Source organism: Ovis aries, chromosome X (genome assembly GCF_016772045.2).
Source record: "Ovis aries strain OAR_USU_Benz2616 breed Rambouillet chromosome X, ARS-UI_Ramb_v3.0, whole genome shotgun sequence".
NCBI lineage: Eukaryota > Metazoa > Chordata > Mammalia > Artiodactyla > Bovidae > Ovis > Ovis aries.
In genome coordinates, this window is record NC_056080.1 from 22915888 (window position 1) to 22931863 (window position 15976).

The following is a 15976-nucleotide window of genomic DNA, read 5'->3' on the forward strand; positions in this document are numbered from 1 at the left end:
ATGTGGGATCTTAGTTCCCAGACCAGGGATTGAACCTGCATCCCCTGTACTGCAAAGCAGGTTCTTAACCACTGGACCACCAAGGAAGTCCCTATAAAGTTTACATAGTTTTATATAAACTTTATCATTTTCTTCTACTTATAGGCAGTGATGCTACTTTCAGTCAATGATAAAGATCAATATTTGCTTTTTAAAATACATTAAAGTTAAAAAAGAGTACATCTAAAGAAAAATTAAGTAAATTACAGTACAGGTGACACAAAATTAAGGCAAAATTCATTAAGGTGGCTCTTCAAACATGCATTTTGAAAACTTTATACATATCACCATGAACAGAACAATGCAAATTCCCTTTTTGTGAAGGAAAGTTAAGAAATCACAACTGAGTTTTCCTCAGTCGGCTTTACTGGAAAGGAACCTATGCAACAATCATTTGAACTTGTCCTTTATCTCCAGGCAGAGGACTGATTCTTTCTGTCTCAGGATGCATACTAATAAACCTTGGAGGGTCATAGCTCCACAGCTGGACAAGTTCAGCTTAGATTAACGGTGCCAGTTCCACTCAACAACAATAAAAAAACCCAATCAAAAAATGAGCAGAAGCCCTAAACAGACATTTCTCTGAAGAAGACATACAGATGGCCAAAACCACATGAAAAGATGCTTAATGTATCTAATTATTTTAAAAAAGCAAATCAAAACTACAGTGAGGTATTATGTCACACCAGTCAGAATGGCCATCATTAAAAAATCTGTAAATAAGAAATGGTGTGGAGGAAAGGGAACCATCTTACACAGATGGGAATGTAAACTGGTGCAGCCACTATAGAGAACAGTATGGAGGTTCCTCCAAAAGGTAAAAATAGAGTCGCTGTTATCATCCAGCAATCCCACTCCTAGGCATATACCCAGATAAAACTGCATTTCAAAAAGATACATACACCCCTATGTTCATAGCAGCACCATCTGCACTAGCCAAGACATGGAAACAACCTACATGCGTGGTGACAGACAAATGGACAAAGAAGATGTGGTCCACATACACAATAGAATACCATGCAGCCACCAAAAAGATGCCATTTTAGAAAAGCAATGCCATCAGCCATCAAAAAGATGGCATCAAAAAGATTGGCATTAGGCATCAACAAAGCCATCAAAAAGATGCCATTAAAAAAAAACAATGCTATTTGCAGCAACATGGATGGACCCAGAGATCATCATACTAAGTGAAGGAAGTCAGAAAGAAAAAGACAGAAAGCATGTGATATCACTTAAACATGGAAACTAAAATACAATACAAATCAACACACGTACAAAAACAGACTCACAGATATAGAGAACAGACTTGCGGTTGCCAAGGGGAGTGAGCAGGGGAGGGAAGGAATGGGAGTTTGAGATTAGCAGAGGCGAACTGTTAGATATAGTATGGATAAATGAGAAGGTCCTATTGTATTGCACAGGTAACTAAATTTAATACCCTGTGACAAAAACACCCTGGAAAAGAATATAAAAAAGAATATATGTGTATGTATAATTGAGCCACTTTGCTGTACAGAAAAAACTTACACAACATTGTAAATCAACTATACTTCAATAATTTTTTAAAAATGTGCTAGTTCCAACTGCTCTACTGTGCTCCTTCTCTTAAGGATTCTCACTCTCTGACCTCACAGATGAGGTCCAGGAGCTAAAAGCTATGAGCAGCCTCTCTGAGAATTTATACACCAGCCCCTGTTTGGGTAGACCTAAGCCTGTGAAACATAAAGTAGGCGATCGTATGAAGTCATAAAATGGGCTAGTGAAGGAATTAGCGAAAGACTTTAGTTACAACTATAATCCTGAAACATGCTGTAAGCCCCCAGTACAGGTCTCTTTCCCTTTTTTGACGGGATGTTCAAGACAGCACCACAGAAGTGTGCTTCAGTTCAGTTCAGTTCAGTTCAGTCGCTCAGTTGTGTCCGACTCTTTGCGACCCCATGAATCGCAGCACGCCAGGCCTCCCTGTCCATCACCAACTCCCGGAGTTCACTCAGACTCACGTCCATTAAGTCCGTGATGCCATCCAGCCATCTCATCCTCTGTTGTCCCCTTCTCCTCCTGCCCCTAACCCCTCCCAGCATCAAAGTCTTTTCCAATGAGTCAACTCTTCGCCTGAGGTGTCCAAAGTACTGGAGTTTCAGCTTCAGCATCATTCCTTCCAAAGAAATCCCAGGGCTGATCTCCTTCAGAATGGACTGGTTGGATCTCCTTGCAGTCCAAGAGACTCTCAAGAGTTCTCCAACACCACAGTTCAAGAGCATCAATTCTTCGGCGCTCAGTGTGCTTACTAGTCTTGAAAATTACCAGACACTTCAAAAAGGTAATGACGTTTTTCTTGTTTTCTTAAACAATAGTCAAATAGCAAGATATTTTTAAAACTCTGTGAGCTTCTCTAGTAACAATCCAATGAAACAACTATTCTTTAGATAACCGCCACAATACTTGCTCCAACCACTAACAACAGTTACTCTTAAGCAGTGTAAGTTCTAGCAATATAGTCCCAGGACAGGCATTACCTAGGAACTTGTTAGAGATGCAAATACTCGAGCCTCACCCAGACCAAAATCTGGGAGAGGGGCCCAGCAGAGGGTTTTAGCAAGGCCTGCAGGGGGTTCTAAGCAAGCTAAAGTTTGAGGACCACTCTCAGTGACTATCAGAGTGTGGTCTAAGATGAATACGTGCCTTGTAAGTAATCAAAGAACTAACTTCTTGTCACATTTTAACACTGACATTAAAAGTTCTAAGTAGGGCTTCCCCAGTGGTCCAGTGGTAAAGAATCCATCTGCCAGTGCAGAAGACACAGGTTCAATCACTGATCCAGGAAGATCCTACAGGCCATGGAGCAACTCAGCCCACGTGCCAGAACTACTGAGCTTGTGCTCTAGAGCCCGACAGCCACAACTACTGAGTCCACAGCCCCCTAGAGTCTGTGCTATGCTACAAGCTTCTCCACGATGAGAAGCTCACACACTGCAACTAGAGTAGCCCCCGCTTTGTGCAACTAGAGAAAAACCTGTGCACATCAATGAAGACCCAACACAGCCAAAAAAATTAAAAAAATAAAAATTTTAAAGATGCTCTAAATAAAGGATTTCCTAACAGAAGTTCCCTCAGCCAGATGCCCACCAAATATCACAAATTCTCCTGGATGACTTCCCAGTATGGTCACCTGAGATAAAAGGGGAGAATTTCTGAGAGTAGTAGTTCACCTTTGCTCCCTCTCACCCCTCCTCTAATGACCTGTGTATCACAGAGCTCACTGTACAGCTATTTGAAAATGCACCATCTTATTCTAGCTGGAGTCTTAGGCTTTAAACCTCTTGGTGGGACTTCCCTGGTGGAACAGTGGGTAAGAATCCTCCTGCCAATGCAGGAAACACAAGTTCGAGCCCTGGTCCAGGAAGATCCCACATTCCATGAAGCAACTAAGCCTGTGTGCCACCACTACTGAACCTGTGCTCCAGAGGCCGCGAGCCCCAGCTACTGAGTTCACATGCCCTAGAGCCCATGTTCTGCAACAAGAGAAGCCACTGCAATGAGAAGCCCGTGCACCGCAACTAGGAGCAGCCCCACTCACGACAACCAGAGAAAGCCCGAGTGCAGTGACAAAGCCCCAGTGCCACCAAAAATAAAATGAATAAACGATTGAAACAGCAACAGCAAACAAACACTGGGCAGTTAGCCTACAGGTACTCAGTCTCACTCAGTCACCCCCAGCAGCAGGTCAAACCCTCTCTGATTCTATTTCCAACTGATGAGCTCCTTTTCTTGTCCCAGTCTTTCATTCGTTCATTCATTCATTCACAAAGTATTTACTGAGCATACAGTACTTCTCCAGGTACTGGTAAAACAGCAGTGGGCATGGAGATGGTCCTCCCACTACAGAAGATCGTAGCTTCTGTCTTGTTCACACACTTGCTAGCCTCCAGTTCAAAGTCTGAGCATGTTCTCACTAAGCTCCATGAGCTGCCGTGGCGCATGCTCCACAGGGCAGCCCAACGTGGTGGACAAAGCAGGGGTATGAGGTGAGAGGGACCTGAGATCGAATCCCAGCTCTATCAGTCAGATAGGACATTTGACAAGTTATTTTCCAGTTCTCCACGTGTCACCGGCCTTGTCAGCAGAGAGGGCACAAAAATACCCACCTTAACCAGTTTTTGCAAAGACTAACTAGAGTACATACAGGGCACAGCACCTAGCAGGTGGAAAGCAAGTTCAAATGCCCTTTTCCTTTCCCTTAGAAAAGTAGGATCTTTTTCTGCTTGGACCTAAAGCTCATCCTTTAACTTGAAGTCAAGTCTGTTCTCTTCATAACCGCCTGGACTTTCATTCCACCTTTTAGATTTATTGCTGCGTCAGCATTTCTCAGGCTATGGTCTATAGGTCACCAACTTCAGATGCCTGGGCTATTTGTTAAAAATGCAGATGCCTGGGCTCTACGGTAGATTTAGGAGTCTGGGAGCGTGAGCAAAAACCTCTGCTGCTTACAAACTTTCCAGGTGATTCTTTGCACACTGGTTTAGCTGCTCTGCACTGTCTCCTCAAGGCTTTTCTTGCCTAAATTTTCACAACAAGTTATTATAAGGACTTCCTTGGTGATCCAGTAGTTAAGAATCCGCCTGTCAACACAGGCAACGTGGGTTCAATCCCTGGTCCGGGAACTAAGATCCCACATGCCACAGGGCAGCTAAGCCTGTGCGCCACAACTAGAGAGCAGCCCCACTCACCATAACTATGGAAAGCCCACACAGCAACAAAGAGCCAGTGTGGCCAAAAATAAATAAGTAAATTTAAACAAAGAAGTCACTACAAAGCCCTCTAACTGCCTGCTCTGCTCCTCACTTCACTCCCTCGAAGCTCTTCTTAAAGGGCAGCAGAGTGTCATGGCCAACAGATCAAGCTTGAACACAAACAGGTTTGAGATCCAATCCCAGCTTTAGCACTTACCACTGGTTCTCAAAGCATGGTTCCCCAGCAGCAGCCTCACCTGGGAACTTCTTAGAGACGCACATTCTTTGGTCTCACCCCAGTTGGACTGAATCAGGGGGTAAGGCCCAGCCACCTGTGTTTTAATAAGCCCTCTGGGTTATTCTAAGACAGACTCAAATGTGAGAAACACTGCCACTTACTAGCTAAACGATCTTCTGCAGATTCACAGCTTCTCTAAACTAGCGGTCCCCAACGTTTTTGGCACCAGGAACTGGTTTTGTGGGAGACAGTTTTTCCTTGGACTGGGGTGGGGATGGTTTGGGGATGATTCAAGTACATTACATTTATTGTGCACTTTATTTCTGTCATTATTACATCAGCTCCACCTCAGATCATCAGGCACTTGATCCTGGAGGTTGGGGACCCCTGGTCTAAAGCCTTCACTTCCTCACCTGTGAAATGCTAAAAGTATCAACCACATAGGGCTGTGATAGTGAAATGACAATAAAGATAAAGAATTTAGTGTACAGTAAGTACTTAATAAATATCTGCTGCTCTTAAGCAAACTGTCCTTTGTCCCATGGATTCTATTACATTTGGGATGTTTGTTTTTGGGGCTGGCGACTGGAAACCGTAGAATTATGCCGTCTCAAATGGCTCAAGGCTCACCTGCTGGACTAGTCTTATTTTTCACTCCATCCCAATCGACAGAAACGCCACTCACTCCCTCCCTATCATTGCGCCTTCACTACTCCTATCTCACTTGCCCACAATATCCTTCCATTTTCTGCCCACAAAGAACCCATCGTACTTTTTCTGAAAGATCAGCTCAGGTCTGGGATTAGGTCTTGCCTCACTGCTTGAAGCCAAATGAATCTGCCCTTCTCAAAACTGTCAGCTATCATTTGTGCTGCAGGATTTAACCCCTAAGAACATGCATGCAAGCTACTGGTGGGTTTTTATTTCCTATCTAGTTGTCTTGTCTCTTTAATTATAGTGAACACTCTTAGGAAACAGAGATAGCACCTTACAGTTCTTTTTACAACTCTTCCCTCTCCATCTCTGGTAGGGGCTAAAGGAATGAACAGTAAGTTCCTAGAGCAGAGCCAGGGCATACTTGGAGAAACTTTTAAAACACAGACTTTTAAGAATGATAATAATTACAGTAGCGTAGGTTTTTCTATGACTTCACAGTTTTTTAAAAATGCAATGGTATATTTAATGCAATCTAGTTGTTATAAATGGAGAAGCCAATGGCACCCCACTCCAGTACTCTTGCCTGGAAAATCCCATGGATGGAGGAGCCTGGTAGGCTGTGGTCCATGGGGTCGCACAGAGTTGGACACGACTGAAGTGACTTAGCAGCAGTAGCAGCAGCAGTTGTCATAAAAAGCCCTGTTTGCACATGAGGAAACAGATTCAGACTGTTCTCATGACGCCCAGGCGGTAGAAAGTAAAGAAGAGAGCTAGGGCTGCAACTCCAGGGTCCTGCAACATCTTTTCCTTGGCTACTTTGCTTGGTCCAGTTGATCGACATCAGCGTTTACCCTTCCCGCCCCGTGCGATCACCTCTAGATGCGTGTCTCCAATTTGAAGCAAGAGCTGCTCACATAATGATGGGCCTTTCTGCCACTTGAGATGTCAGGACAGGGCCCGCCAGAGAATAAGTAGTACAGCCTCACCTGGTGTCCCTAAGCGGGCTTGAGCAATGGTCAGTTTCTCATGGGGTGCTTGGCATAGACAACTCGTTTCATCTGCAAATGGGGCAGGTGCAGTCAGGGTCTAGAAGGAAAAAAGAGAAAGGGAGTAAATTCAGTCTGACAGCCTTGGCTTTGGCACTGACTTCCCCTGAAGTTTTATTTCTGTTGGCTACATGTGGATGATTAAGTAGAAGATATCCACTCAGTCTTTCAGAGAAATCTCGTACTGTTAGAAAGAAAAACAGGGATATTGTTCATGAAGGCTTTTTTTTTTTTTTTTCTTCCTGACTGATGTTTCAGCAATAAGCTCTCCAGCATGTACTATCTGCCAGGTACCAGACGTGGTGCCCTGAACATGTTATTTCCCCCAGGCCCTGCAATACCCTATGACGGCTAGACACTGCTCTCCTCCTATAGGCATTCTGTCCTTCTACAGCACAAGATGATATCATCTCTGCATCGCAGAAAAGGAAACTGAGGCTTAGCAGGATTAAGGAACATGCCAAGTCATGCCCCCTGGAAAGGCACGATGCTCAGCTTGGAGCATTTCACAAACAACCAGGGGAGACTTCAAACATTCAGACTTACCCACACCCGGGGGTACTCGGCTGGAAGGAATGCCATGGTCAGGAGTGTGGCAGACATCTGTATTTCACACACAGCGGCCTGGCCAATCACAAACTCTGACGTCTCTTTAGCGCAAAGGCCCAAGCAGTTATCTGTGCCCGGGGAGGGCCTAAAAGCCCAGCATTTCTGGCGGGCTGCAGATAACTGCTCCTCTCTGGTCGTTCCAACAGCCACCAACGGCTGGAGGCCCCGCCCCAGGCAGCTCAGGCTGGGGCTCTGGGGAGCGCTGTCAGAGAGATGTAGTCACTTGGAAGCCTGCCCAGGAAGTGGCTCTGCATTTTTGAGTCAGCCTCTTAAAATGAAAACCTCACTCTCTCTAGACAGAGGAAGACAAAGTGAGCCGTATTTCTGTAAACAAGGGGCAAGTGCAATCCAGAATCCATCTGTCATCTTTGAACTATGTCCTTACCATGGTCTTCGCTACCTCATCTTCAATATTTTTAAAGCTGAAGGTGACGAGTCACTGTGAACATTACTCATATTGCTGCACGAATTATTTCTTAGAGATAGACACAGGTGTTCCTTAACTTGGGAAGACTAAAGAATGATCCATACATGTGAAGGGGGCTGTGAGACTGCCATTCATTCACTCATTCACTTATATACACGTCAGGTGACATCTGAGAACTGGAGGTAGAAGCAAAGATAAGACCAGTCCCCATTCTGGAGGGACCCCCATGCTCCACTGACCTGCCCCTACCCTCTCCCCATTGTTGTACCTTTTGCCCTGGGAGCTGGAGTCCTGCCCTAAAGTTGTCTGGAGACCTCTCAGTTGCCTGAGGTTTTCTTAACCCCCACCCTCCCATTCAGGGCTCTGAAAGCAAATCAAGACTTGAGACATGGATTCGGGAAATTTGAGTCTCTTACTGCTTCCCTTTGAGATACATTAAGGTGACCTTGTAGGCCATGATGGGTCAGGGCCGTATTTGTGAAGAAATAAAGGGGCGCAGGGGCAGGGATGACAGCAGAGGCTCTGTAGCCACAAAATGGGGGCTCAAATCCCCTTTCTAGCACTTAAAGGCTCTGTGTTCTAATTTCACTCTCCTGGTTGAAAGGAACAGATACTACAGCTAAGTCAAGAGATGAAGGCTTACTTTACAGCTATCCTGGCACACAAACTGTGGGGGGAAAGGAGAAAGGGGCAGCACCTGGCCCCAGAGTGCTCTACGTTGACCTGGCTGCTCTCTGCATGTCCGTCTTTCTGTCCCGCTCAGATTACTCTGTTTCCTTCCACTACATTGAAGTCTCTGCCTTCTCCTCCCTCAGAAACTTCAGCTTGAATATGGCCCACTGCAGCTTCCTCAGTCTCCCCACCCAACCTTCTTTCAACGGCTTTGGGTTCAGCCTTTCAGTCCCAACTCCTCCCTCCTCCTACCCACTTTGTGCTTCTTTCCATGCTTCCCAATTCAAAATCCTAATGGAAGATCAACTTGACCAAGTTCATCTGTTCAAATGAAGCCACAGGAAGGGTTGGTTGGCACTCAGTCAGGTGCCACCTGGGGCCCAGGGGCTGGTTAGTGAAGGGAGGAGGACTAGTGAGGGAGGTCATGGGTAGCCTGTCATGGCCTCTTTAGCAGGAGCTGCCTTTGGGGCAAGAAATGTATCTCACTTTGGGGACATGCCTGCACTGCGGGTAGATCTGGGTTTGATCCCTGGGTGGGGAAGATCCCCTGGAGGAGGGCATGGCATCCCACTTGAGTATTCTTGCCTGGGAAATCCCATGGACAGAGGAGCCTGGTGGGCTGCAGTCCACAGGGTTGCAAAGAGTCTGACACAACTGAGTGACTAACACTTTCACTGGTGGTTAAGACTCCATGCTGCATGCTTCCAGTGCAGGGTGCCTGGTCAGAGAACTAAGATCCTGCGTGATGCAACTAAGATCTAGTGCAGCCAAATAAATATTTTTTTTAAAAGAAATGTATCTGACTTTGTGTGTTCTTAAAAGGAAGCTCCTCAACTTAGTTGAAACTCACTTTTATCTGTAAAATGGGTACCTATCTTATAAGGGTGTTGTGAAAAATGGGGATCAGGTATGTGAAGGATCTGGTACCCAATGACTTGGAGCCATTTCTAGTGCTTCTAGCTTCTATTAGTGTTCACTGTTATATATCATAGTATATATTATATATTATGAATAATTATATTTATTATGTAGTTCCCCATTGAAACAAGCAAACTGACTCATGAATGAATTTTTAGGACAAAACCCAAATAGACAAATGAATTGGCAAATGGGGTTAACTTACATTAATGATTCATTAACCTTCAATGTATGTGGCCAGTGAATCTTTTTTACATGATCTAAAATAAATTACTAATTGGAGATCTTTTATGTGCTAGTCACAAACTTTATTAAAGATATAAGGTGTTGCTGTTTTCCAAGAAAGGTGTCAATATATTTTAGAGGGTGTGAAATCTGGTAATTAGAGTTGTAAAGCAACAGTAGTTACTCAAAGGTGAAAACAGGTTTACGTGCACTGTGCATTTTGTTCTTAATCATTGTGACCTAGAAGTAGGAAAACAGATGAAGCAAAGAGATGGAAGGCAGAGGATGCTCTTAAATGTACTTGTGAGCATGTGAGTAGTCCATTAACAGTAGTTGACATGGAGATGGGGTACTTCTTGTTATGTACAAGGCACTGTGCTTAGAATGGGAAGAGTGTGAAAATAAATGAATGTCAGACAGGCTTGTTCTCTAGGATACTTCCTAGGTTGAAATTCAAGCTCTACTTTCAGGAAGACTTTGGTTAAGGACCAGCTATCATCAACCAGCCCTGTGATCTGAGGCAGTTTTTGGCAGCCTGAACATCGCAGAACCTCCTCCTCTGAGTCATAGCAAATCATTTGATTTAGAAGGAATTCTAAGGCTTCCCCAGTGACTCAGTGGTAAAGAATCCACCTGCCAACGCAGAACATACAGGTTCGATCCCTGACCCAGTAAGATCCCACATGCCATGGAGCAACAAAGCTTATGCACCACACTACTGAGCCTGTGCTCTAGAGCCTGGGAGCCCCACCTACTGAGCCTGTGCTCTAGAGCCTGGGCGCCCCAACTACTGAGCCTGTGCCCTAGAGCCTGGGAGCCACAATTACTGAAGCCCACGTGCTCTAGAGCCCATGCTCCACAACAAGAGAAGCCACTGCAATGAGAAGCCCGTGCATCGCAACTAGAGAGTAGTCCTCGCTTGCTGCAACTAGTGGAAAAAAATAGACACAGCAACAAAGACCCAGCATATCCAGAAATAAATAAATACATTTAGAGAAGGAATTCTATGCTATCAGGTTGTCCCCTCCACCTACAAATGGCAGACCAACCTCAGGACAACAGGATTAAGACAGCCAGAGGCTCGAGGGGGACCCTGACTGGTCCATCCTGGCCTCCAGGCTCTATATCAGCCTGCAGGACACCCAGGCCCCCATCTATTCCTCACTGTTTGCCACAGCTAGGATGGTTCCAGGGATTCTCCGGTCTAGGCCCTACATGAGACATAAAACTGAGGCCCAATAACATAACATACAAACCTTCAAGTGCTTACCTAGTGCCATGTATCCGTCTATATGCTATCACATGTATTAGTTCATTTAATTTGTACCCTGAGAGGCAGGTACTGCCTCCACTGAACTGTAAAGGACCTGTCTTCAACAGTGACACCAAGTGGCAGCAAGAAGCAACAGCAGGGGTAGATCCCTCAGACTCAGTGACCTTTTGGGCTCCCTTTGAACTGAGGACACACTAGGATTCTAAGATAATCAGGACAAAAGGGTCTCAAAAACAAGATACTGGACTTCTAGCTAATTAGAAAAGTGAGGGGGGGAGCAAACAATTGAAAAAACAAAAGCGTGGGACTTCATTTTTACCCAGACTTAGTGAAATAGGCCAGATTACTTACATATAAACAAGCCTCAGCTTAAGACTCCAAATCACCAGATCACATTGTCGAGTGTTTACTAACTAGTGAATTCTGTGTGTTTCATATGATGCCAGATGTTTACTGGATAGATAAGGGAGTGGGGGAGGAAATAAGAAAGGGAAAAACAAAATTGGCTGTGGGGCAGCAATCCTCAAAGGTGAAGGGTGACCTTTTTAGAATAGGAAGAGGTATTAGTTTGAACAGGCATATTAAATTTTTAGCAATTTTATATGTGAGGGAAAATTCTACCCTCTTCAACATACAAGTCATCGAAATTAAGCCTCTTGACTGATAGAGATCATCAGAGGATAGACTATGCCCCCTTAGGAAGCCATATACCAAATTCAGGGCTAGAGAGGCCCATGAAATTTTTATGTTTAGAGGAGAGTGAGGATTTTTAAAGGGTTAAGAAGTCCTGGCCCAGCGCCCTGAACCTCTCATATGCAAAGGCCTTGCCAGACCACAGAGTTGGAGCTAGACTGCAATAAAACTTGTACCTAATTTAAGATTTCAGAACACCCAGTCATTGCATGCAGACATATTGCCTATACAAAGCTCTGGTTACGCAAACTACATGGCAGTGCCACATGAAAGCATGTTCCCATCAGTCTTCTTAAGGGGAAGACTAGATACTGGGCATTTCATTTGCAGAATATGTTCAACTGGACATTATCAACTATTTACTTAAAAGCTATTCAGTTCAGTTCAGTTCAGTCGCTCAGTCGTGTCCGACTCTTTGCGACCCCATGAATCACAGCACGCCAGGCCTCCCTGTCCATCACCAGCTCTAGGCACTATATAAAATATACAATACAAACATTACTTGAGTGCAAAAGTGGTCAGTAGAACCTCTATTTATGCACTAGGCATCTCTGACTGACAACAGGCTCAATCACACAGCAAGTTAATCAACCAATCAAAATTTAGCACGGTACTACTGAGGGTGACAGGCCAACTTGTTTAAGCTAAGCTACTTTTAACTACAGTGGGGCTATTCAGTCAGGCCTGAGTTCAAATCCTAGTTCCATAAATCAGTGGCCACTTGATTTTCTAAATTTGAGTTTTAGAAAATTGCTGGTCCTTAACCTCCCTAACCTTCAGTATCCTCATCCAGAACATCCATAAAAGAATGATAATAAAATGATCTATCTCAGGACTTCCCTGGGAATTCCCCAGGAATTCCCCAGTGGTTAGAATCCACCTTCCAATGAAGGGGACATGGATTTGATCCCTGGTGGGGAACTAAGACCCCATGTGCTGTGGGGCAACTAAGCTCACACACTGCAACTAGAGAAAGCCCGCATGCCACAACAAAGACCCAGCACAGCCAAAAATAAAAGAAAAAAAATAATAAAAAGGAGCAGTCGTTTTGAAAAAAAAAAGGATTTATCTCATGAAGTTGTTGTGAGGAGTAAATGAAATGATGTATGCATGATTAACGTCTTCCTTCTGCCTCTCCACAATACATACTCTCCCACATTCTTTACTCCTCAGCGTATGGCTTTCTGTATGGACTCCACCACTGGGTTCTCTTGCCTTCCTGCTTCCAGTTGGGTTGGGTCCATGGGAAGCATGCAAAATGCTGGAGGGTAGAACAAGAGGGTACTCATCCCACTGGCATCCTCCCTGAGAGGAACTAGTATGCTAGTCCCGCCCTCTGCCTGAGAGCCATAGCTCCATGAGCTTCTGGTAACCGCATTCTCCCTGTAGCCCTTTCCTGCCTAGGGCTGGCATTGTGTCTAGGCCTCCTAGTGTTTCTAGGCTTCAGGTACTATACCCATACTATACTTTGAGGTTTCCTTAAACTCTGTGCATGCCTTTAAAAAGAGTCCCTTTGTTACTGCTGCTGCTGGTAAGTCACGTCAGTTGTGTCCTACTCTGTGTGGCCCCATAGATGGCAGCCTACCAGGCTCCCCCGTCCCTGGGATTCTCCAGGCAAGAACACTGGAGTGGGCTGCCATTTCCTTCTTCAATGCATGAAAGTGAAAAGTGAAAGTGAAGTTGCTCAGTCGTGCCCGACTCTTGTGACCCCACGGACTGCAGCCCACCAGGCTCCTCCGTCCATGGGATTTCCCAGGCAAGAGTACTGGAGTGGGGTGCCATTGCCTTCTCCGAGTCCCTTTGTTAAGCTGTCTCTAAATTCCCCCTTTAGAGTAAGCTGTCTATGTCTCGCCAAGGCCTTGACTGATATGGTGTATATAACAGTATGATGCCAGGCTCAATAAATTTAGCCAATAAATGTTGATGAGGCATGTTAAAAACCACAGAAATCAATTGAAAAGTGAATTACCCATAGTTAATAAAGTCATAATTGTCTAAAGAATGTCTTCCAGTTGGAAAGACTTGTACAACAACAGAACATTTTAGTCAGGATATGTAAGAGAGAAGAGAAAGAAAGACTCTCCTTCCCCTATGGAGGTCTTTGGCTTTAGGACTGACTGACTTTAGAATCATAAAATCAGAAACACAAAAAGATGGCTCAAAGTTCATCCTTCAGTCCCATGCTGTCAGGTTTGTATCTACTTGTCACTGAATGTATTTTTTTAATGCCTGATTTTATTTGGGATCAGAGTATTTTAATCTTCTGAAAACAGAGAGTAAAGACAAAGTAGATCTCAGAGGTGACTAGAGGCCTAACACATGTGAATCACTGGACTCTTGGACGGTGTTATTGATGACAAAGAATCTCAGATCAGGCAGCTGGTGCAAAGACTCAACAAAGAGCAGTGGCACACAGGAAGAGGAGGCCCAGTACACAGCTCAGTACCAAGAAATACCCATTTTTCACTTGACTAAGTATGGCTCACACATATTCTAAACTAATAAGCACCATTAAAAACAGCAAGATAGATACACCTGCACAGGCAGGGAACAATGTCTAAGACATTTTTATGAATGCAAAAGGCAAGTCACAAAACAATACATACACATGTTATATAGTATGATATCATTTATGGTTAGAGAGAACTAGGGAATTGTATAGAAATAGGTGAGAACTGTGCTGTCCAATACCACATAGCCATTGGCCCTATGTGACAATTTAAATTCAAGTTATGATTTGTCATTGTCATTCAGTCACTCAGTCATGTCCGACTCTTTGTGACCCCATAGACTGCACCACGCCAGGCTTCCCTGTCCTAAATCACCTCCCAGAGCTTGCTCAAACTTATGTCCATTGAGTTGGTGATGCCATCCAACCATCTCATCCTCTGTCACCCCCTTCTCCTCCTGCCTTCAGTCTTTCCCAACATCAGGGTCTTTTCAAATGAGTCAGCTCTTCACATCAGGTGGCCAAAGTATTGGAGCTTCAGCTTCAGCATCAGTCCCTCCAATGAATACTCAGGATTGATTTCTTTTAGAATTGACTAGTTTGATCTCCTTGCAGTCCAAGGGATTCTCAGGAGTCTTCTCCAACACTACAGTTCAAAAGCATCAATTCTTAGGCACCCAGCCTTCTGCAATGAAGCAGATGTTTTTCTCTAGCTTTTTCTATGATCCAACAGATGCTGGCAATTTGATCTCTGGTTCCACTGCCTTTTCCAAATCCAGCTTGCAAATCTGGAAGTTCTTGGAAACAATGCCCAGTTGTGGATGTGGCTGGTGGTGAAAGTAAAATCTGATGCTCTCAAGAGCAATATTGCATAGGAACCTGGAATGTTTGGTCCATAAATCTAAGTAAAGTACATGTGGTCAAACAGAAGACAGCAAGAGTGAACATCGACATTTTAGGAACCAGTGAACTAAAATGGATAGGGGGCTTCCCAGGTAGCACTAGTGGTAAAGAACCTGCCTGCCAATGCAGGAGACATAAAAGATGCGGGTTGGATACCTGGGTTGGGAAGATCCCCTGGAGGAGGGAATGACAACACACTACAGTATTCTTGCCTGGAGAATCCCATGGACAGAGGAGCCTGGTGGGCTATGGTCCAAGGGGTCGCACAGAGTCGGACATGACTGAAGTGACTTAGCATGCACAAAATGGACAGAAATGGGCGAATTTAATTCAGATGGCCATTATATCTACTACTGTGGGAAAGAATCCCATAGAAGAAATGGAGTAGCCCTCATAGTCAACAAGAGAGTGTAAAATGCAGTACTTGGGTGCAATCTCAAAAATGACAGAATGATCTGTTTGTTTCCAAGGCAAACCATTCAATACCACAGTAATCCAAGTCTATGCCCTAATTGGTAATGCTGAAGAAGCGGAAGTTGAACAGTTCTATGAAGACCTACAAGACCTTCTAGAACTAACATAAAAATAAGATGTCTTTTTCATCATAGGGGACTGGAATGAAAAAGTAGGAAGTCAAGAAACACCTGGAATAACAAGCAAATTTGGCCTTGGAGCACAAAATGAAGCAGGACAAAGGTTAACATAGTCTTGTCAAGAGAATGCATAGGTCATAGCAAACACCTTCTTCCAAAGACACAAGAGACAGCTCTACACATGGACATCACTGGATGCTCAATACTGACATCAGATTGATTATATTATCTGCAGCCAAAGATGGAGAAGCTCTATACAGTGAGCATAAACAAGACTGGGAACTGTCTGTGGCTCAGATCATACACTCCTTACTGCAAAATTCAGACTTAAATTGAAGAAAGTAGGGGAAACCACTAGACCATTCAGGTATGATCTAAATCAAATCCCTTATGATTATACAGTGGAAGTGACAAACAGATTCAAGAGATTAGATCTGATAGATAGAGTGCCTGAAGAACTATGGACGGAGGTTTATAACATTGTACAGGAGACTGTGATCAAGA

The 15976-nt window shown here is 44.3% G+C and overlaps 1 protein-coding gene across 3 annotated transcripts in view; it reads right to left on the reverse strand.

The window, feature by feature from the left end:
• PCYT1B (phosphate cytidylyltransferase 1B, choline) overlaps positions 1–15976 on the reverse strand; it is a 144783-nt gene that overhangs the window by 74751 nt on the left and 54056 nt on the right. For 2 of the 3 annotated variants that reach the window (XM_042241692.2, XM_042241691.2), the window contains exon 2: positions 6651–6750. In XM_042241692.2, the coding sequence (XP_042097626.1) occupies positions 6651–6750 (100 nt within the window). Of the gene's footprint in view, positions 1–6650; positions 6751–7256; positions 7347–15976 lie in introns of those variants that run through there. The other variant, XM_042241693.2, reaches the window with a different exon arrangement.